At 31.4% G+C, this 23,380-nt stretch overlaps 1 protein-coding gene across 1 annotated transcript in view; it reads left to right on the top strand.

The window, feature by feature from the left end:
* LOC124368817 (plastin-2) overlaps positions 1–22,367 on the top strand; it is a 65,784-nt gene extending 43,417 nt beyond the window's left edge. Inside the window, exons 6-14 of the mRNA XM_046826217.1 lie at positions 699–853; positions 1,564–1,669; positions 3,991–4,198; positions 5,372–5,510; positions 7,772–7,911; positions 10,017–10,168; positions 11,414–11,515; positions 14,101–14,202; positions 19,854–22,367. Of these exons, the coding sequence (XP_046682173.1) occupies positions 699–853; positions 1,564–1,669; positions 3,991–4,198; positions 5,372–5,510; positions 7,772–7,911; positions 10,017–10,168; positions 11,414–11,515; positions 14,101–14,202; positions 19,854–19,919 (1,170 nt within the window). The 3' untranslated portion in view covers positions 19,920–22,367. The remainder of the gene's footprint in view (positions 1–698; positions 854–1,563; positions 1,670–3,990; positions 4,199–5,371; positions 5,511–7,771; positions 7,912–10,016; positions 10,169–11,413; positions 11,516–14,100; positions 14,203–19,853) is intronic.
* The last annotated feature ends 1,013 nt before the right edge of the window (positions 22,368–23,380 follow it).

The following is a 23,380-nucleotide window of genomic DNA, read 5'->3' as shown; positions in this document are numbered from 1 at the left end:
TTTTATATAGTGAATGTGTGTACAGTGCTAATTCTTCTCAGAATCTGCTGTCTTATTTTACAAAATAAGGCAATAGCAATAATGTTAAATATATAAAACAAGATATCTGTAAATCAGCAACTTTCAAACCTAAAAATGTTAAAAAATCTACAAGTATATCTTATAATGTATTACGTATGTTACCGAACAAAGTATATGTTTCAAATTGTATGATGAAAAAATTTATGCAGCAAGATTGTACAGAACTGCCTTCACAAAAACCCTATGAAGTTTTTTAAAAGAACCACATACATTAGTGATTTTTTTACGTAATCTTAAGAAAATTGCTAACACTCATAACAAAAATTAAGTTAGAAAAATCTTGAAAGTTTATATTGTCGGTAAGGCCTTACATTAATTAAAGGAGCACTATTGTTAATAATATTTTTTATCGTTATAAAAAAGGAATAATTTGAATTTTTGCTACTAATTGTTGATTTGAATAAATTAGTACAATTCAATGTAGGATGTACAAAAATAAATACAGATTGTCTGTCTGTGGTTAGTTGAACAATACAATTTGGTGGAGAGAGTTTAATCATTGATGAGATATGATGAACATATAATTGTCTCTTAATATAATGGTACATGGTACAAATATATGTGAAACGATAGATTTGAATTGTTCTACTCAAACTTGTATTCGATTGCTCCAACAGATAGGGTTGTTCAATCAAATCAACCTGGAGAATTGCCCTGGGCTGACAACTCTGCTGACAGAGGGAGAAGGTATCGAGGATCTCATGAAACTGTCCCCGGAGGCCATCTTGCTGCGGTGGGTCAACCATCACCTGGAGAGAGCTGGACTGCCCAGGTTTGTTATAGCAATTGCAGTATGGATATTTCCTGGAAAGGCCAAAGTGATAAACTAAAACAGCAATTTCAGCAATAGAAAAGTAAAATAAATCTGACAACATCAAAACTAAATTTAAAAAATCAAAATTAAATCAATTCTGTACTTCCCACTTACCAATCTCAGGAATTGTCCCTCACCTTATAGGCCTAATAGGCAACACAAACCCCATGAAAGCTATTGTCACGAGAGAGTTAAAATTAAAGATACAAACATTAAAAAAGTATTTCATCACAATTAAATACTTCTTATAAATTTGTAAAAAAAAATATTAAGATAATTTTGTAGACTGAAAATTGCTCACAACATATATTTTTTAATACATTCACTGCTACTCACTAGGTATGCACATATAAAACTTTTTAGCGTATATAGAAACAATGGTCAGAGGTCTCTGATTGGAGACAGCAGTACCCAGAGAAAGTTCAGCGCGTTCCGATTTGAGACGTTAGGAGTGAATGTGTTACTCAAATAAATTAGTTATTAAATGAAATAATGGGAACCTCTTTGGTTCATCCATAATCAGCTTGCTTGTATGTCGTGTGGATTCAAGTCTCAAGACAAATAATGTTGGGACTAGACTTTTTGGATTATCTGAATATCTGTTACATACTGTATACAGTGTTTGCGTGTAGAAGAGAAACTTACAAGTGAATTATTTTTGTTCACAGACGTTGCAACAACTTCCATGAAGACATCTGTGATTCAGAAATCTACACACATCTCATCAAACAGATTGCACCTCCTGAGAAAGGCGTGACTGTGGAAGCACTTTCTGTAAGATTTAATCAATGTTTTGTTTAATCTTACACATATCAAATTAAATATAATATAATATTTTTTTAATAATGTTAACAGATTTAAAATCAACACTTTAGAACATATAAAAGCTAAACTTGGTCCTAAAATCCCACATGATTTATTATCATCATCCTCAAGTCACAGTTTCAATCCTTTTTGCTAATTGAATGTAACTAAAAATATTGCAAAATTAGTTTTAGTTTTGAAAAAATACTATCGGATGTATGAAAATATTTGTTTGGTATTTCTGTATTATGTAATGTGCAGTGTAAAGCATGAAAAAAGATAATCTCAGGCACATTTTTATTTTGTTGTTATTCATGCACACTGTCAATGTGTCATGTGTCATCCTGCGTTATAAATTGAATTATTCACTCTTGCCCTTTAGCTATTATCTCACGCCAGTCAGATACATTACCTATCGCATGCGCTTTTTTATGTGAAATGGACTGAGGAGGTATTCTATCATTCATTTTTATGGTACTTTGAATTTTTCTGCAATTTAACCAATATACATTTTGCAATTCAAGATGAAAAGTTTCTTGTGTTATCTTGCTACATGATACATTCACATTTTGTTAATTAAATTGGGTATCATATCAATATCATAGGGAGAGTACTACAACCCAAAAGTAGTGCCCTGAAATCAATTCTTGTTACCATTTTATAACATTGTCTTTACACTCTATTTTTTTTTTCTTTTACGTCTACGAATAAAAGAGTCACATGTTGAAGCCCCATATGATTGTACTTAGTTTTGTTTTTTTTGTTACCATCACGGTTACCTATAAGACCAATGTAAAAATACTCGCTAATGCCCAGCAAAATCCCATGGAGTCACATGCACCATCATCGAACTCAGTGTTCCTTATTTAAATATGAAGCTTCATGCAAACTTTCAAGTCTACGGGTCACTTACAGTTGGAGGAATTTAGCTGTGCTCGTAGGGCCCTAATACTACCCTTTCAACTAATAAACGCTATCTGTGTGGCGGGTTGCGTTTACGTGCTAGCCGCTGAGATGAAGGCGCGACAATCTCTTTAACGACTTTAAACTCACGATTTCGATTTGCAGATTAGTATTGACAAATACGTTATTTTCAAAAACACATTAAACAACACTATAACAACTGAAAAACAAGGATAAGTCCTAGTATTGCTATTATTTGGTATTCTATTATTTTTTTAATTCCACCACGATCAGCACTGTCACAAAACAGACTGATTTTAGCGAGTGTGATGAGTTATTTGGGCCAATACGGTTCCTGAAAGGAGGGTTTTAACTATGTGTCACAGGAAATGTTTTCGGGACGCAGCGCATAATACTACCCCACCACCCCTCCCGCCTATCACCACACACCCAAGGTCACGCGCACAGCTAAAGTCCTCGAACTGTAACTTTCGAGATATTGTGCGGACAGACGGAGGGAACTGAAAAATTTTCCAGTCTCGAGTAATATGCTTCGCTAATGCTCAGCCAATGATGCCTGGTGTCATTTCTTACAATAATTTCTCATACAATATAACTTGATTGTTAAGAACTCTGATTGTTAAGATGTTCAGTTTGCCCTTGTTTCTTAGTCGACAAATACTGTTATCCTATCCTTATAGTGTCCTACTTAACTCTAGAGTTTGTTTTAGAATATTATGTCACTTTAATAATACTGTAAGAAGTAAGTATTTTGTTAAGGAAACATTGCAGATCACAGCTGTGAAGTAGATCTTAACAATTTTACATTTTTATAAAAGTTTATTCAATTCTTGTGATTTTTATTTTATTTTGTAACAGATTATATTGTAATTACGAATAACGGAGAAGCGTATTTTTTTCAGATACAATGTGACAAAAACCAGTTTTGGAAAATGTAATTACATACATATGTCTTACTAAATTTATAGGTACATTTTTGCTAAATAGCATATTATCTAGAAGATTACTTAATATTTAATAAAATGCTGAAAAATTAAATTGAAATATCTTTAGTATTTACTTGAATAAATTGTGTTTTGATGAAAATGCTACAAAATATGTATTTAAGGCATGGTATTTTTCACAATACAAACCTAATTATCACTGATAAAAAAACTCACACCCTAAATTTAAAAAAAAATATTTGTTTACTCTATGAATGTTTCATGTTCTGGCACGAATAACAAAATTAACAGATTGTATAAAACAAAAATAAATACATTTTTAAAAATGAATATTTTAAACTTTTTTTATTGAGCATTGGAGTAAGGGATTACTTTATGGAATACAAATTGTCAATTTTGTGTTTTTATTGTATTAGGAGAAAGGATTGGCTGAGGAGAGCAGAAGTAATGCTGCAACAAGCTGGAAAATTGGGATGTCGCACATTTGTAACGCCCAGTGACGTTGTGGGCGGCATTTATAAGCTGAATTTGGCCTTTGTCGCTAACCTGTTCAACTTCTACCCTGGACTGGAGCGGCCAGAGGAGCAGATTGAAGGGCTTGAGAACTTGGAAGAGACAAGAGAAGAGAAAAGTAACTATTTTTAACTTATTGGATATTTGCAGGCTTATGCACAATTGCTTTGTTACATATTATCCAACGTTCTAGTAGATCTAGAACATAAACATGTTGATATTTTAAATTATTATAATTAAGGTACAAGTACACTTTAGGTATTAATTTATATGCATTATTTACATACGTTTTGTAGGCTTACAGCCATTTTAATGTACAATCACATCTAAGTATGTTGAATTTATGTAGAGACTGAAATCTAATTACGAAGATTGTTCAGAAAGTAACAGACGTTTGGGACTAGCTTAGTCATGAACTGTGTTAGAGCCGCCATTTTGGAGTAAAACGATCCGTATGCTCAGTACGCATTGACAACTCAATGGTTTGTGGTAGGATCTCTCCTACTTGTGTCAGTTACCAGTTATAATGTGTGCTGCTATTGAAAATCCTGCCACTTGTAAAGTACGGTCAGTGGTTTGATTTTGTTGGCAAAAGAACTACAAACTGATTGAAATCCATCGCCAGCTTTGTGAAGTTTAAGAGAATGGCGTAATGAGTAAGGCAGTGATGTGTTAATTTTTTAAATGACCGCATCAACGTTCATGATAATGATCACAGTGTTTCTTTATGAGTTAAGTTAGTACGTATGTATCAAACTTGGCACCAATGAAGGTTTTACAAAATTTCATTACACTTATGGCAAATTGCAGATTGAATGAACACTTTTCGTTTTTTATTGTTAAGTTTTGTAAAGTTCCAAATGCGTATATTACTATTTGTGCACACTTTGCAGTTAGTCTGGTCCTCTGACTGGTTCACATAAGGCTCTTACTATCATTGGTCCACATTATGAACAATGTTGGCCCTAATCATAAAGTTTTCATACAATCACTCCAGTCAAAAACATTCTTTCAAAAATTCTAGCCTAGGACTAATCTGTGCGGATACAAACTTAAAAAAAAGTCTTTGTTAAAATATTTCTTAATAAGAAACCCTTTTTCACCATAAATATTGTATTAAATCCTTACTTTTTTAATCTGTGCAAAATATGCAAAGTGAAAATATTTCAATGATTAACATAATGATTTGCAGTTATTAGAATCACTCCAATGGAACTCAAGATTTAGTTGTCTTAAGAAATATAAAACTAAATTGTCATAAGAATTGATTTATATTTGTATATTTTTTCAGCTTACAGAAACTGGATGAACTCAATGGGTGTTACTCCTCATGTGAACTGGCTGTACTCAGATCTGGCCGATGGCCTCATCATCTTCCAACTTTACGATATCATCAAGCCTGGCATCGTCAAATGGAACAGAGTCCACAGGTACTTAGTCATCCAAATACAAAACTAGTATATATTTTTTTAAATCTAACATAATTGGATTATTTAAAAATAATTTGTCTATATGACGACATTTTTGTTAGCGGTCATATTTTTTAACTTCTCAGTATTTTTTTGGATAAATTACGTTATTTATAATACTAATTTAGAAAAGATTTAGTTTTGATGATTGTTATAACTAGGGATGGTTCAGTTCTGGAATCTGGAATCAAGTTTGTAATTTTAATTCCAGACGCATGTATTAACAATTGAAATATAGTGATACAATTAAAAAAAAACATCCTATATTTTAAGTTACAAATAACACAGGAACCAGTATAGGCATTGAATCCCGAATCAAGAATCAAAACCATAATTTTGGTATCGGCATTGGGATAGAAATATTTTTTACTGGGCCATCCCTAGTTATGACAATAATTAATTAAATTCCACCAAATGTTAAGGTTCATAACATAAACAGATAGTTATGTTCTTTTATTCTAATTATATTCTGTTTTACTACTGCAGCCAAGTGATTTGTGAATCGTGAGTATTAGTTATGTTTTTCCAATACAAACAAATAGGTTTAATGTAGTATAAATGCATTATACCTTAATCCCTTGTAATCAGTACTGAATCATGTTCTAAAAGGGTACATACATTATTATTAAGGTGATTTTATTTCGAATAATGATTATTGTTCAACTATGAACTAAAAAAAAAAAATTACCATCTACAGGTCAACAACTTGTGACAGGCCATTGGATATTCATTATGATCTAGTATTAGAAAGTGAAACAGGGACCACCTAATTAGGAAAACTTAGAATGTTCACATTGTGCAAAACTAAGAATAAACCAGAAACTTTACTGTGAGCCTTGGAAGATCTCTAGATTTTTAAACCAATTTCCGGACCTTCTTGTTACCTTAGCACATAGCTGGTAGTATAGGTCATCGTTGCCCTCAATATTATGTTCTTTATTTATTTGTCTTACATTCATTTATTCCTCTTTTTTGCAGTAGCCTTATAAATTTATTTGATAATTACAGGGTAATTAATTAATAGCTTCTCATGCAAAAGCTATGCTTGTGTGGGGAATAAATTTCAATAATTACCTAATAGCAGAAACATATGTATTAGTTAAATATATATCAAATAGCTGATATTAGTGTCACATATGTTGTATTCTATTAAATAAGCAATTTTTGATTTGATTCAAAATATGAACTGTGAAACATTGTAAAATGTTATGTGAAAATCTCTGTTCAAGTCCCAAGTTTCGAACAGTTTAAAGTTTTATTCAGTTTAGGACTTCAAGAGTGTGATTGGTTTAGAAATTGTTCTGTAATACTTATAAGCTAAGTTGTTTTAAATAAACTATACGGTTTATGAAATGTTTTATTATATTTCAGTAAGGATGATAGGAGTTGCCGGGTGCAGGTAAAGGCATGTCAGCACATGTTTTCTACGTAATAGCATGGTTATTGTGTTACTAGCACCAAGTTCTTACTTGCTTTGTAACAATTGTTGTGACCATTCCCAGTCATTTCCCTTGTTAACAGCCCTCATTACTTGTGATAAACAAAGTGTTCTTGTTCTCTTTTTAGAAAAGTTAACTCATTTTAGTTTTTAGCAATTGGATAATCCAACACTTAAATGTGATTAATGAGTTTGTGTACTGATGTCTCAATCAGGTTAAGTGTTAAATATTGGATTGGGATTTGAAAACCTTAATATTAACCCTTTTAGTACCAGGTATTTTTCCTCTAGTTTGAATTACCTAGTATCAGATGTATTGAGAAGCCATTGATGATATCGCAGTACCAAGTATTTTTTCATTAATATGTACAAAAATGTACATACAATTTTGTAGAACTTATTAAAATATTGTAAATCTGATATTTTATTTTCTTAAACATAAATCAAATTTTTGAATTTATTAAGTAGAAATTATAATTTTAAATAGTGTAATGGTATAAATGTATTGTTAAAATTAAAATAACAACCATGCCTGATATGAAGATTTAAAACACTAATTGAGAAAAATCATCTGTTTAAATTGTGTATGTGTTGAATCATCAACTATCAATTTTAACCAATCAATATTTCTTTAAAAATTGACATCCAGGGATAGTTTTATTACCAAAATTATTATCACTTAAAACTTCTTAATTAGGTGTGTCATACAGGGTTCAATGCTTGGTTGTACCCATAAGTATTGTATCTTATGATATAGAATTATTGACAACAGTTTTTGTTTCAGGAATTTCTCGAAGTTACGAAAATTCATGGAAAAGTTGGAGAACTGTAATTATGCCATTGAACTAGGCAAAGAGCTAAAGTTTTCTTTGGTGGGAATTGCAGGCCAAGACTTGAATGACGGCAATGCAACACTCACCCTAGGTAAAGTACATCAGTTGTAAATACTGCCCTTAGTTTAGTCATAACTTTATACGCTGTTGACATTTATAGTGAGTAAGCAGTGCTTTATAATAATTAAACATAAATATTACATTGTGGCATATTTTATTAGCCATGCCACCAATTCTTGGGAAAAGAACCAGAACACAACCATCCATAAATTGTTAATCATTCTGCTAGCTAGCTATCGTTTGTGTTTTGATTGTGGTGACATGTGAAGCTAATATTGTTCATATGTGTTCATTCCAAATTGAGTTGCAGTTTGTGCTGCATCGATTTGTGTCATATAAAGTAAATATAAATATATATTTAACAACTTCCAAATCAACGATGTTTTCTTTTAGACAAATAAAATAACGTTTTATTCTTATCTACTTCATTGTCTAGATAAGAATATTTTATGATGAAGTGGTAGAATTGGTAATCAGACCAAGAATAGTTTTTTTTTAAATCAAGAACGGTACAGAAAAACTGATAGATCATTACTGTTTATGACCTTTCCATGACCGTAACATTAGGTTGTAACTCCTTAGAGTAATTTACCCAGAGTAAGTAGTATTGGACCCAGTTTTAATGAAAATCTGGATTAGCTGAGATACAGTAAACTTATTGAACACGCACATCCACAGCAAATTTTCAAATTTTCCCTGCATTTATTATATATAATAAATAATACTACAATTTGGCATGTTTTGGGATAAAACTGGTAAAATATTATTTAACCCTTTAACCCCGACGTGCGTACTATACGGACGTCGTAAAAATGGCGTCAACTCCCGACGTCCGTATAGTGCGGACGTGCACTTTTTATTACTTTACTGGCCACCTATTTCACCAAATGCTTTGAAATTTCACAGACTTGTGCACAAAGATATTTTGCATCGAAATATATTAGTTTGTAATGGTTTGACTTCGTATTTTGTCAGTCTGTGACTGAGCAATTGCAGTTCGTCTCGACTGACTGCTCACGCTTGTTGCAGACAGCTGTACATCACGTGGTTGTGAATATTCCGTTTTCTTCACAGTTTTAGGTTAAAGCAGTGTAAAGTACGGCAGTTAAAGTTTAGTTTATTATTTGTTTGATTTCAAAATGAGTAAAAGACATCGTTCAAAGTCTCCCGTAAGTGAAAATACACTAATTAGTAACCTAGTTGCAAATGGTGTGGATGTGATTAGTGACGACGATTTGAGTGATGGATATCTTGAAAACATTTCTTCTGAATCAGAAGGGGAATTAGCAGAGGAAAGTGATAGTGAATTATCTGAAACTTATTTAGATGATATAGTTGAAGACCCAACTTTTGAACCCTTTCAAAATTCGTCAGATGAGGACGTTGCTCAACCAGGAACATCATCTGGTAGGCCTACTGTTGCAATGAGTAACACAAAAATTGATGTTACTCCACTTGTAAATAAGGTAGGCCTATAATTTTTGTTTCTTTTTATTAAGGATTAAATATATCATAAAGTAAATGGGTATTTTTGTGTCAAATATTTTTTTATCTATATGGTTTCCATGATCAAACTTGAAATTTTTTCATTTTTATTTATTTTTTATATATGTATATGTATGTAAAAAATTACTTTCAAAATAATAATTTTATTTGTATATTTCTGGAAGCTACATGTATAAAGAAGCAAAACAAAAAAAGAATACCTAAATATCTTAAAAAATAACTGAGTTATGAATTTTTTACAAAACCCTTACATTTTGTCTGAAAATGGCTTGGGATTTCTGGCACATCACTTGATTTAATGGCCGGGGTTAAAAGGGTTAATGAACATTAGCGGAGAATATCAACACATATATTTAAGTAAGATACTAAACAATGTTCAGAAATATTATTATATTAATCTTTTGCTCCCAGTGTTCCTGGGTCTTCTCTATGTTTTATAATCTCACTAGCCCATCCTTCTGTATCCTTTTGACACATCAGAACTATTGTATCACATGATTTCTTCAAGTGAATCTTCATTAAATCTTGCTCTTATTTCCTCATTCCTTACTTTTGTAATTACTGTAACTGTGCTCACATGAAAGAATTCGTTGAATCTAAGGGTTCTGAGAGAGTCTGATGATGTTACAGCCCTCATATGGCAGTTGATGCGAGCGTATACGCTGTCAATACTGACACAGTTGGCCAACACAGGGAGCCCTATCGTTGAAAAAGAGATCGTCCAATGGGTCAATAACAAGTTGGCCTCTGCTGGCAAAACTACCTCACTGAAAGGGTTCCAGGTGCAGTACATAAATTTATATTCCTTGAATCCAATTTAAAAACTTAAAAAGATCTAAGCCTGAAAAGATTTTATTGGATTCATCTAGTGTTAAAGATATAATATACTTTGATACACCTTACGTAAATTAATATCCTGTTATTACAAATTAAAATTGTTCTCCTGTTAAATTGATTAATTTAATTAAAATTAAATCCTGTTTTCCGTAAATTGAAATTGAATCCATTAAAGTTTCTTAGTTTTTCGCAGATGTTGTTACAACTGACATTTAAGTTTTCCGGTTCACACCACATCGAAACATTGCTTACACAATTCAGTTCTTGAAATATTTTGGTCTCACCAAGGAGAGTGATCTTCAGTCAACCGCTTTCGGTTTCGGTTTAATATCAATTGACTGAAGATGGACTCTCCGGAGTTCAATTGTGTAAGCAATGTTTTGACACTGTGTAAACCGGAAAATTCATGTATTAGTTATGTACTCCATTGGTTTACTGAGATGGTGTATACTCCGTTACATTGATTCAGTGATAGTGGCCACATTGTTTAAGCCAATTTACACATTGTTTATGCCAATTTACACATTGTTTAAGCCACTTTATACATTGTTTAAGCCACTTTACACATTCTTTAAGCCAATTTACACATTGTTTTCTGTATACGTTCCCAATAATTTATAATTATTATACCAATTCAGTTTCAGTAGCACGATATAATAGATGTAGTTGTGTGAAGCAAACTGGTTTATTGATCTCTGTATATACCATTCCCAAGAACAGAGTATCAAAATATGCAAAAAAAATGTTAACATCTACCTATATGCTTAATGTTAATCTGTTTCCTTTAAATACAGAATCTGTTTTTCCATTATATTACAGTCTGGGGGGGGGGAAACGCTTGATGAGGAGGTGTTAATTGAAAATTAAAATCGGCAAAAATATAGTGCTAAATAACAAAAATTTAGTGCTTTTTATAATGGCATTATAACAAGTAAATAAAAAGCTTTAAAGTGGGAGTAGTTATAAGTCACAATAAGGTTATTTCTGTATTTTTCATGTTAATCCGAAAGTAAATATTTTTTTATTAGCAAGTGTTAAAAATTGTTCAAGATTGTTTAAAAAAGTGTGGGTCCATTAACGTTACAAATATTAAAAGTATCACTGTTCCACACTTTGTTGAAGTGTTATACTTGCTACTTAAAGTTCAAAACTTGTGAAATTATTGTACTAAAACTTTGTGATTATTTTAGGACCCTATAATTGCGGATGCCAAGGTGATTATTGACTTGATGGATGCCATCAGACCCAAATCCATCAATTATGAGAACGTCAGAGATGGTGGCACTGAAGAAGTATGTATCTTCTTAACTTTAACTGTTTGCGTTTTTTAGAACATTTTGTCTTATTATTACTTATATGTGATATTTTCCTGAGACAACAGCCATTAGTATGGCACTCAGAGTGTGGTACGTTGTACTCTTGTTTGCAGACTTTAGCAGGTTTGTAGTGTTCAGAACAATGCCAATATTTAAATTTAATCTAAATTCTTCCACAGATCTAAAACATAAGACGATTTTTTAGTTACCTGTAATTGACACTCATAAAAAAATATATTTTAAGTGTGCATATCAGTGGAAGCCTAACTACATACCAAATTAATTACTTTATTTCAAAATATATTTTTGAGATTGTACACGCAGTAACCCTCTCCCTGGTACGATAATGTCACATACTACCGTTCTTTATTAAATCACTGAGCCGATTCATAATGTCCGATACGGTTTGGCCGAAGAAGACTTTCTTAACATTAAGTAGTCTGCCTATGGCATACCAAAAGATGAATAAATACAAAATCATTATGCCATTGGTAGTTATAACTGCTGGTATACAATGCATTTTTGGCTAGGGTAGCCACTGGACATAGAATTAGCTGAGGATTCCACTAAGAAATTGAAAAAAAGAACGTTTAAAATTTTGTTACAAGCAAAATTTTTTAATTGGAATTACTTGTACTAGAATTGAATTTTTAGTTAACCCATTGCAGATCGTATTGTTTTGGCGCGTGGGCACCAGCAGGCACGAATTAATTTACCACATCGTATCGCTCGCTATTGTATACTAGAAAATTCACCTGTGAAGGTATTCGTTCAGATGGAACATGGGCCTGCTGGGGTATCCGCAATGTAGGAACGATAACACTCGAGCAAGGTTCCAGGGTGGCAGGGATGATGTCTGAATCATAGACTAAATAAAGCGGCTCGGGCGAAGCGATTACAACATCCGGGCCATTGTCTAGACTTAACCTTCCAACATGTACGTCTGCGTCGTTTAGTTGTGTGTCACTAACCTCAAAAGTATTATAATAACAACTGAGGAAAATGCTCAATCAGAAGCGCTAAAAAGCAGAGAGTAAACTCATATGAATGACTTTTCAACTTCGACATACAACTGCGATCTGTAGGATATTTATAAAACTTTTGAAAACTCTAAACATAGACCGTTGTTAAACACTCTCAGTTGACAAGTGAAGATGATCGCCCGATCTATCAGACATTAATAGAACTATCTGGAGGGAAACTTAAAAGCAGACCGCTTTCGCGACCTGAGCTCGTCATCATGCCGTTAGGCCCGGCCGCTGTGTGACGAGCCCAGCCCATCAGTGATCCGCAATGGGTTAAGGGACTCGTTATAAGGTTTTTACCAACACCTTGTGTGCTACTTGAAAAATCTCCTAGAGAACAATAGGAATTGTTAAAAATACAAAAATACCCCATTAATGAGTACAAAACAGAATTGTAAGAAACAAAAAAAAAAAAAAAAAAATAGAATAACTGTGGAAGAGATCAGATTGCAAATTTTGATATTAATGTTAGTAATTTTTCACAAAATATCTGTTACCGTAGCAATTTAGAGATAATGATTAATACTGAGAATATCTGTGCATAAGTTGCTAAAGTTAGAAGTAATGAAAAATCAGCTTTGATTTAAATCTTTGATCTGAAATGGAATAGTAAATAATAGTGTGGCACAGGTGGGGGGTGCAGGATTCAACGTGGACATATTCCTCTTAGCACTGTAAAGGATTTCTCCCCAAAAAAAGTTTTCAAAGCTTTATCTGGTCATTTTGTCGACAGTACATTTCAAATTATCAAAGGTTTTTCTTCCTTGCTTTCTAAATATAGAGGTAAATGCTTAGGAGAAGATAATATTCTAGTTGAAGAGGAATATAATAAATTTTATTTACTATGTAATTCAAAGTATGATGTTTAAATTACCAAGGTTACTCTGTATTATCTTTATTTTCCATTAATTTCTGATTATTTTTATGAAATTGGGTAGCATAATCCTTTCATCAATATACTGTGTCAAATTAAGAGCACAAATCACACAAATGCGTCCAATTTATTTTGTGTATCAATTCTATAGACACTAAAAATAATGAGTTTTCATATTCATCTTGAATATATTGGGATTTAAGATGGGTGGCCCCAAAAAGTAGCCTTAATTGCGTGTATGCGCTCGCGTGCGCACACATACGTGTACAGTTATATCTCTTGACTAAAGATAGCTGTCCACAGTGATACCAAGAAATCCCAGTATTATAATTGTCATAATAATGCTTTGGTGTGGACTGCATAACTCAGAAAGCACTATGTGCAACAATAAATATCTCGTAAAATTAACTATCTTTACAATTGATTATTTCTTGATAATAATATTTCAACGGAATGTAATAAATAAAATTGTCTTTTTGAAAGCTGGCATAACGTTCAAAAGTTGTTTTGGTAGATGAACAACATTATTTGTTATATATTGCAATATGACTTTAATTGTTATTTGTATGTTATTATTAATGTAAAAAAACTAAACTCAAGTGGTTTCTCGAATTTGAAATTGACATCATGAATCCTCATTAATAAGCAAATTGTGTTTTCAGGATAATCTTGCAAATGCAAAGTATGCCATTTCAATAGCATGGAGGATGGGTGCTCGAGTTTATGCTCTACCTGAAGACATCGTTGAAGTGAAACCTAAAATGGTAATTATTCTTCTCTAGCTGATTGTCGGGTTTTGTATTTTTATAAATAACCAAAGAAAACATAGTTTTTTTACAGAGTAAGTATGTAATACACATAGAATTAAGAATTGTATAGGTTGCAGTAACAGTAACTTGATTTTTGAACTCTTTTATCTTGTCACTTTGGGATCATGAAATATAATAAGAAAATGGCTATAACAACCAAATATAAGATATAATTAAGAAACACAAAATTCAACGGATCTAGATGCATAAAATCTACTTCGTTCTGTTTACAAATTTTAAAAAACCTGCTATATGTATAATTTTACTACTGCGTCTACTGCATAAAAGCGTGTATTTTAATCTACTTTTCAACATCAATAATTAAGCATATACCGTACCACCATTTTGAGACAGTAACAAGCAGCTTTTGAAATCTTATTTTCTAACCAGCCGACTACAAGAGAACAATGGTTGATGTCATTTTAATGGCCCCTAACTGCCTAGATGCTTTTTCTAGCACTGGTCAGTCAAATTCATGTAATGAGTATCACATTTGAGGGGACAGGTGTGTGACAACATAGTTGTGAAGCAAGACAACCCTCTTTCTGAGCTTAACAATTTTTTTTTGGATTGTTCCAGTGCCTTTTGATCTTGCAATACGTTTCAAGGTTTATTGTTGCATACTTTGATGGAAAATAAATAAGTATAAAATGCTGAGCTCTCATTCGCTCCATCTGATTGATAGATTATCTTATCACTGTGAATGCTAATGTCTATGAGACTAACTCCTTTAATATGACTGTCGTTATTGGAGATAGTATTTTAATTATTAAAAAATTTGAGTCAGAAATTTTTTTTTAAACCAATCTCTATTTGGTGAAAAACAAGAGTCAAAATCAAATTTACAACCAAAAAATGGTAACCCGTGTTTATCAAAATTAATCAGGATCAGTTTTATCACCAATAAGTTGGCAATGATGGTAAATAAAAATGATAATTATGTTACCCTAAAAGTTTGTTTCCACTATATTTCTTGTTGTCCATCTTACACTTTGGTGCATGAGAGACGCACTTGCAATGCGGCATGTCCTGCTTAGCTCTCCGCAAGAATCCACATGTGGTCCTCATAGTCAAAAAGAAATAATGAATCAATTGTACCTCTCTATTAGTTTAGTATATCTGTCTTTCTCTTTAGCCTTCTCATTTAATATTTTATTACTTTTTGTCAACCCTGTGTATGTTTTATTCACTTTAATCAATAAAATAGAGTAGAGTAGGAAAATATCAATAGACCTTTATAATAATTGCTATAAAGAAACCATGGTTATGGCAAGTAACATACATTCCTTATAAAAAGTACAATAAATGCTGAGATGCTATTCAGGAACTTCTTTTGTTGTGTGTGGGATTATTAAGGTGTTATTATTATGAAATAAAAAGTGCTGCATTTATTTTGCATTGTGAATAAATATACTTGAAGAAAAAAGACCAGGTGGTTGTATTCTATCATCATCCTGATTGTGGTATTAAAAAAGGTCCAAATCATTGGTTAACGTCCTTGTGAAGCTTTTAAAAAGTCCACTTCTATCAAGTTCACAGATTTCACGTAACACTGCATCACCTATTTATTAATGTTGATTCCAAATAATTACTTATCCAAGAAACAGTCTTTTTCTTCTTCTGTTTTTACGTAAAAAGATAATGGTTGCAGCAAAAGTAGCATCTTGTACATGTCGCTCGGTTAGCCTTTTAATACCTGTAAATATATGTACACATAGTGGAACCGTAGAGCCAGCCGCATAGGGCAAACCTCTAGTCACTCATCGTAAGTGGCAAGATGCATATACCGGAGCACATATTATTTACAGAATCAGAGGCGTAGAGGACACAAACGAGTATGATGCAGTAATATCGGTTTCCCATCACCCTCATTAACCCTTAAAGCGCTAATTTAAATTACTGTCAAACGCTAAGACATAAAAAAAATATTTTTTTTTATATTTCCCAATGCTAATTTTTGTTTCATATTCCTTGGTATTACCTTTATAAGAAAAAATAATAAACATGTAATATTACATATTTTTAAGAATTTTATACGCACGAAAACATTTGAAATTTTGAATAAACTGCATTGCAGGATAATGTACATAGGAACACTATTTGACAGATTACATTACATTTATACAGGTTATTTATAATGAGTAAATTGTAACTGAAGTTTCTGTATAATTAGTACATAAAAATAAATAAGTTCAGTATAAGATTTTGAAATGTAATAATATGAAATTCAACACAAACTTATTTATACCATAGCCTACAAGGGAAATGAAATAAATATTGTACTTATAAACCTTATTTATTTAGAATAAATAAACTTGACTTGTATGGTGAAACTGGTATAAAATACAAAACAAATAATTGAAAAAAATATTACACATAATAAAAATGCGCTCAAACTACATTGTACGTAGTAATCATTTGGATCATCTGGATTAGCCATTATAACAAAAAATTATACTAAATGTTAGTAAAAACAAACTAAAACACTATTAGAATAACAACTGACTGATTCAAACACTTTGTAACAATATAACCAACATACAACCAACACACACAGCTAGAATGAAATGTTAAACAGCTGAATGAAATGAACGCGTCTGTAGGCGTATGCCGCGTCACAGGCCATACAAAAAATGGCGGCGATTGCTTTCAACCCGAGTAGATACTGTTACAACGTCCACCAACGGTGACAAAGAGTTTTGTCTAGTCCCCGACAGTCGAAAGGAACATCGACCTGCTCTCTTACGGAAGTTTTAAACAACTAATTCTTCGCCATTTCAAAAGTAAAGCTTTTGCGTTTGTAGACGTTATCCGCGTTTAAAGCATCGGCAGTTCCGCGTCTATAGGCGTTAGCCGCATTGGAAGGGTTAAACATTTTTACAGTCGTCTCTAAATTCAGTTGTATTTTTAAAACCTTTTCTATGTTGCCACTGGCCAATCTAATCACCACAGTAATGTGTGTGAATACCGCTGAAGGCCGGTATAATTGGATTTTTGTTAACAATTATTTACTACAAATTATGTGTACAATATTGGAAAATATTTTTATTTGTATACATATAAAGATAGATACAAAAATGTCTTCTATTAAAAAATATTTCTTCTAAGTATTACAATAATAATTTTTATTTTACGCATGTTTTTTCTACGTCATTCAAAACATTTATATTGGTATTAGTACCAATAATAATTCAGGCGGTGTCAGAAGTTATCGGTATCAGCTGTGTGTACTATTTTTTTATTGTACCAGTCAAAATTGCCAAGGAGGAAAATCACTGTTGTGCATTCATTTACAAAAAATGCTGTATCTTTTTTATTTTTCATTAGATTTGCATGAATTTTTATTTTATTTACTCGTATTTAAATGCTGTTTTTTAAATAATAAAAAGACATTTTAATTTGAAACAAACACATTATTTATTTTTAAAATGATATAAATAAAAAAATAAATAAAAAAATAAAAATTGTGTTTGGCATCTGATAATTTATTTTTAAAATTATACTAAAATTATGAGCATGATATCATTATAAACTAGAGCAATTGCTTAGAACATATACCAAATTTGAAGGTGCTACCTTGAAACATAACTGCACTATGAGGATTTTCCCAAAACTGGTAGGCCTCCTCTAGGCCTACCAGTGGAATTTGAAGGTAAACTTATCTGTGCCCACATCCCCCTCACTATCTAATAACTCCTCATTATCTGATGGTAAGATACAGTCAGGATCGTCATCAGTGTCATCCACATCACTTTGATTGTCATCAATAGCCCTAAACAATAATATCAGATTCGTTCTCGGCATCTGAATCTGACAAATTCTGAAGGAAATCGTCACTTAGTTCGTCTTGCACTTACTTATTGTTCCCTCACTCACAGGAGAGTTAGATGTAACTCTTTTACTCATTTTATCCTTGATCAACAAAAGTAACACTTCAAAAAACTTTCGATAACATTGTAAACAACAACAATGAACGAAGATTTCAGTAACATAATCCGATCATCTGGTTTTGACAGCTGTCTAGGTAGTTCGTCAATTCTAGTCAAAGACGACAAAAATAGAAATCCAAAGTTCTTCAAATGGCTTCTTTCATTATCCTTTGCTCCTAAACAACCAAAATACCGAATATTTTGGCATTTGAACATAACAGTAGCCAGTAACGATAAAAAAAACAGACGTCCGACATATCGGACGTTGGCGTTTTCGGCAAAAATGCCGACGTCCGATATGTCGGACGTCGGCAGTAAAAGGGTTAAACTTCGGAAAGAAAACAGTTGTTTGTCTCTTTAGAAATAACGTAGTATGCTATTCAATGATCATACAAACAGACATATAACTTAAATACACAATATTGTGTTAGTTTTACGTATGCTTATCTGTTTCCACTCAAGTTTTCTTAACGTAAAAATTAATATAAATTAATTGAATATACAAATGCTTACTCGTTTTACAATTTTAGTACCAGCAACAGGAAAAACTAATAAGTTACTGCAATAATTTCTTTGCAAGTTAATTTAGTAAAAATAATCATTGAAATTTTATTACTTTTTATAAAACTTTTTAACTGTATTGCTAATGAAGTACTACAACGCATAAATATTTTTAGAACAGTTTATTTTATATGCATAATGATTAATAGTCAAAAAATTAAAATAATCTTTTTTCTCAGTCACGTGTTAAGAAACCTGTGTCGTTGTAACAAGATTTTTTTAGTAACATTTTTTTAGTTTCTTTAGTAAAATTATATTTACTTTGAATATATAAGTAAGATTTTAACCTATTTATAAAGACATACTACATTACTTATACACCGGTCAAAACAGCTATTTCAGTCGTGGTGATATTGTAGCAACATGTGGTGCTGGACATAACAATTTCTGTAAAACATCAGCATTTTCCAAAATGAAGGCCCAGGGAACCTGTTACTCACCTTCACCATAACCTGCTCTGCTCCAGATGGGCGTGAAATCTCAAACTCAGTTGTCTCAAAAATGGTTCATTGTTTTGAAATTCTACAAAAGATTAACATTTAAAAATCACCCTAATAAATAAAATCTCCCCAAACTGTATTTAACGGTTTTCATTTTAATAAAATCATTAAAAACTATCAATGCAAAATGTTGTAGATAATGAGTGCATCACTGTAGACATTTGACAGATACTGCTTTATTCAAAAATTTCTCGACAAGTTTCTTCCTTCTGTAGTCGCAAACCGTCCGTAACACATGCGAACATGTGGCGACCGCGACGTAGCAATTTATGTTTTGAAAATGGTGTTAATATGTATTTAAGTGTAATTGTGTCGTATACTGTGTGTTATTCATTTAAATCTGCAACGAAATGCTAATGGGAGGGTCAATGCTGATGTTGTTAGTGTGTTGTCGTAACGTCGCAAAATTAAGGCACGTCAGAATGTAAATTCATAATCCATTCAATTTTGGAAGACTAATTCCCAGCAATGCATTTCCAGACACATATTCATATGAGAAAAATCTTAATTTAACCTCTAGAACATAATTTTGGACATCTTGCAAACAAGCATTAATTCCTATACATGTTAACCTTACTTATTGTATCATGATAATTGAAATTTGGTTCTGTTCCAGGTAATGACCATGTTCGCTTGTCTGATGGCCATGGACTACATTCCCAACATGGACTCAAAACAATAAACTGTTATGTCTACCATGTAAATATTTCACTAGCCTACGGTGCTTCCATAACATGTACATAGATGGTAAACCATCGACTGCCTAAGACGCCTCTCATCGAATATCTTTGTAACGCAGTTTTGTATTTTGTAAACTCTTTAGCACCTGTCATTTAGACTTAAAATATAGTTGATATGATTGCAATTAAATCCTTTTAAGGGAAAAGGTTTAAGAAAACCTGTGTGAACGAGCTCAAGCTAAAACAGAAAACGTACAAAATTGTAGTTATGTGGGTTAAGTTTGATTCAAGGCTGTGGAAGTTGTGTATCAATTCCGTAGGTTACTTTATAAGTATATTTTTGTGTCCGTAGGCAAAAAATAACTCAGTCATATACACCAAGAGTTAAACTGATACTAAAATTTCACAAGACCCATCTGCCTTCTGAACTGCTTGATATCATATTTAATGGGTTAACACTTCATTTTTTTCCAACCAGAGCTAGTCTTGGTACCATCTTCATCCAACCGAAATCTCTAAGTTTGATCATTCGAGTGCAAGGAGTTGAGTACAAGTGTCAGCCGATCGTGTGATGTACTCTGTAATCACGAGCTGTTATTATTGCCACAGAAATATTGCAATACACACTTGACAATTTAATTAACAAAAATTAGTGTTCATATATTATAATTTACAAAGAAAAGGTATTTTCAACTAATTTGTTACATAAACTGATTAAAATTATAAAATCGTAACCTAACATAATAACAGTCTTATTATGCAGTGCGAGCACATACTCACATTCTGTCCTGTCCGGATGGAGTTGATGTTTCTTTTCTATTCCAAGTTTTCTGAACAAAAGTTTTTTTGGACAAAATAAAGCAGTTAACCCATAAAATACTGAAATTTTACAACTTTATATATTTTTACAGACAATTTTGTATATATTATGTATAAGTATTTTGATACATTGATAGTTATACTTTTGTAGGCTTAATATTTTAACGAGTATGCTTGGAATATTTACATTCAACATTCTTATCTATTACTTGTTTCAACAAGTTGACATTTCCATTGTATTAAATATCAACAACTTACCACTTAAAATATTGTAATATAGAGTTGGGTAGATAGTCGTTATAAAACTTTACATGACGTTTTATAAGAGTTTTAAGAAATTTCAATGAAGTTCATAGAGGTGTAGTAGCCTTCATCAGGATCAACAGCACAATGACCACTATAAACCATGGTTGGTCCAAAGACAAAAAAAATGTATAATAATACAGTACGAGCCATTGTTTTGTGTGAACTAATCAATAAGTAAGATTCATACTTTGGTGTAAGTATGATAGAGCAGTTGAATCATTTATGCATTTTATACATTTCCCAGACAATCCAAAAATACTCACTAATTAAAGTGATAACAAAATATTAACTCAGTATTTGTTTTATTTTAAAAATTCAGTTAAAGTATAATATTTAAAACTTCTGACTATTTAATACATACTATTTCTGTTCAGTTTGAAAACATAAGGTAATAAGTTATTGGTATTTTTTATTGGATCTTACAATTGATTTCACTTCTGATCTTTGTTTTGTTTCCTTTTTTAAATTTAATACCTAGAAATTACTAACACTTGATTTAATCTGATGTAGTTTTTCATGTACAATATAACAACATTGGTTTTATTATGTACAATTTAGCGTAAATTCTGTTCTTGATTTAGCATCACGTTAGGTTATTCCTAACCATTTTTATCATATTTAAAAATTTCTGGACTACTCTTGTAAAACCACAACCTGAGTAGTTACTCTTAGTTAGTAGAAGTCCGAGTATTTACAACACTTCTAGTACTAAGAACCGAGACTGTCATTGTGTTGAGTTTTGTCACGAGTATCTATCTACTGCCAGTTACCTAGAAGTAAAAAATCAAAGATTGATTAAGTCAAAAAAACAGGTGTAGTGAACTTTGACGGTGAGATGTAGTGTTATGTGGATGCCTACGGACCCGGGAGTTGCGGTTTCAACAAATGTGTGACTAGTTGTGTTTCTATGGAAAGGATGCAAACATTCCATTTTAAAAGTAATGTCTCTTATTTGTTGTTGTGCTTTTTACCGTTATTTGTTATTGGCATAAAATAACATTTGTCATTATTAATATTTAAAGCTAATTTTAAGTCGAGTAATCCACAGAAATGCACCACTCTTCTAAGTTATTGAGACAATGAACATAAATCAAATTGTTACTCTACGGTTATACGTAACAATGCCAAATGAAAATTTGTTCCGGTTGGTTCATATTTAATATATATTTGCTAATGCCATTACTTTGTTATTTTGGAAATGTAAAGAACCTGCCGATATTATTTTCTAAAAACAAAAATAAATTACCTATGATTATTATTTTATTTAAAAATTGTAGAAAATTTACATGTAATTCTCTAAGAAACACTGAAAACTTATACAAATCTTTTAAGAAGAAGAAGAAGAAAGAAAATTATTAATACTAATTATGTTAATTTTAACTGACAAGAAATTGTGGTACATCACTGTGAATTTATTGATTAAAGGTTAAAAAAAATTAATTTGACAAGTATGTTGTTCGAAGTATTAATTACTGTCTCCTTGACAGTTTTAGTTTCTTGTTTAGTCATTATACAATATTTATACAACCATTTGATTTATTTAGATTTTTATTTAAGGTCAATAATATTGTTATCATTGTATATCTCTGTAAGAAGTGAGAAAGAGAGATAATATCATTATGAATTTACTGGTTAAAAACCTGAAATGCTATTAAATATGTGAGTAAAAGTATTAATTATTGTTTTCTTAGACAGTTTATAGTTGCTTGCTTATTCTTTATACAGATTATTTATTTATACAATTATATGATTTATTTTGAATCTTTTTAAATCTATATTAAAGGGTAATAATATCAATGTTAATTTCTTTACCAGATAAGAGATAGAAATCATTGATTGTTCATTGGTAAGGATAAAACTGTTACAGACATTAAACAATTAAGTGCATTAAAGTATGATTATTGTTCTTAGTTCATACTTGCTTATTTAGTCTTATGGAAAGCAATTATCAATAGAAACATATGATTTACATAGATTTTTAATTAATTTTAGATTGAAACCCAATTATATAATTAACTAAGCATTTATGAGGTTATGTATGCCTTATTAAAATTAATTTTTTAATCTCTTCTTTTTATTAGTATTTCTAGTATTACAAGGCAAATTAAACAGGTGTTCCTGAAGATTGTGTTATTAATTTGACAGTTGATAAAACTAAATATCCTAAGGTTTAATGACAATTAATAAATTAATTCAATAAATCATGCAGCTTTTAACATTCACATGAGTACATAATTTAATATTTTTGAAACATTTTGTGTAAAATGTATTTTAATATGTGCATCTTTTGCTCAATAAATCTCTTTTTTTTGTATTAATCAATCATGTTATTAATTAC

Source organism: Homalodisca vitripennis, chromosome X (assembly GCF_021130785.1).
Source record: "Homalodisca vitripennis isolate AUS2020 chromosome X, UT_GWSS_2.1, whole genome shotgun sequence".
Lineage (NCBI taxonomy): Eukaryota > Metazoa > Arthropoda > Insecta > Hemiptera > Cicadellidae > Homalodisca > Homalodisca vitripennis.
The sequence above is the reverse complement of the archived record's forward strand: the minus strand, read 5'-3'. Positions and strand labels throughout refer to the sequence as shown.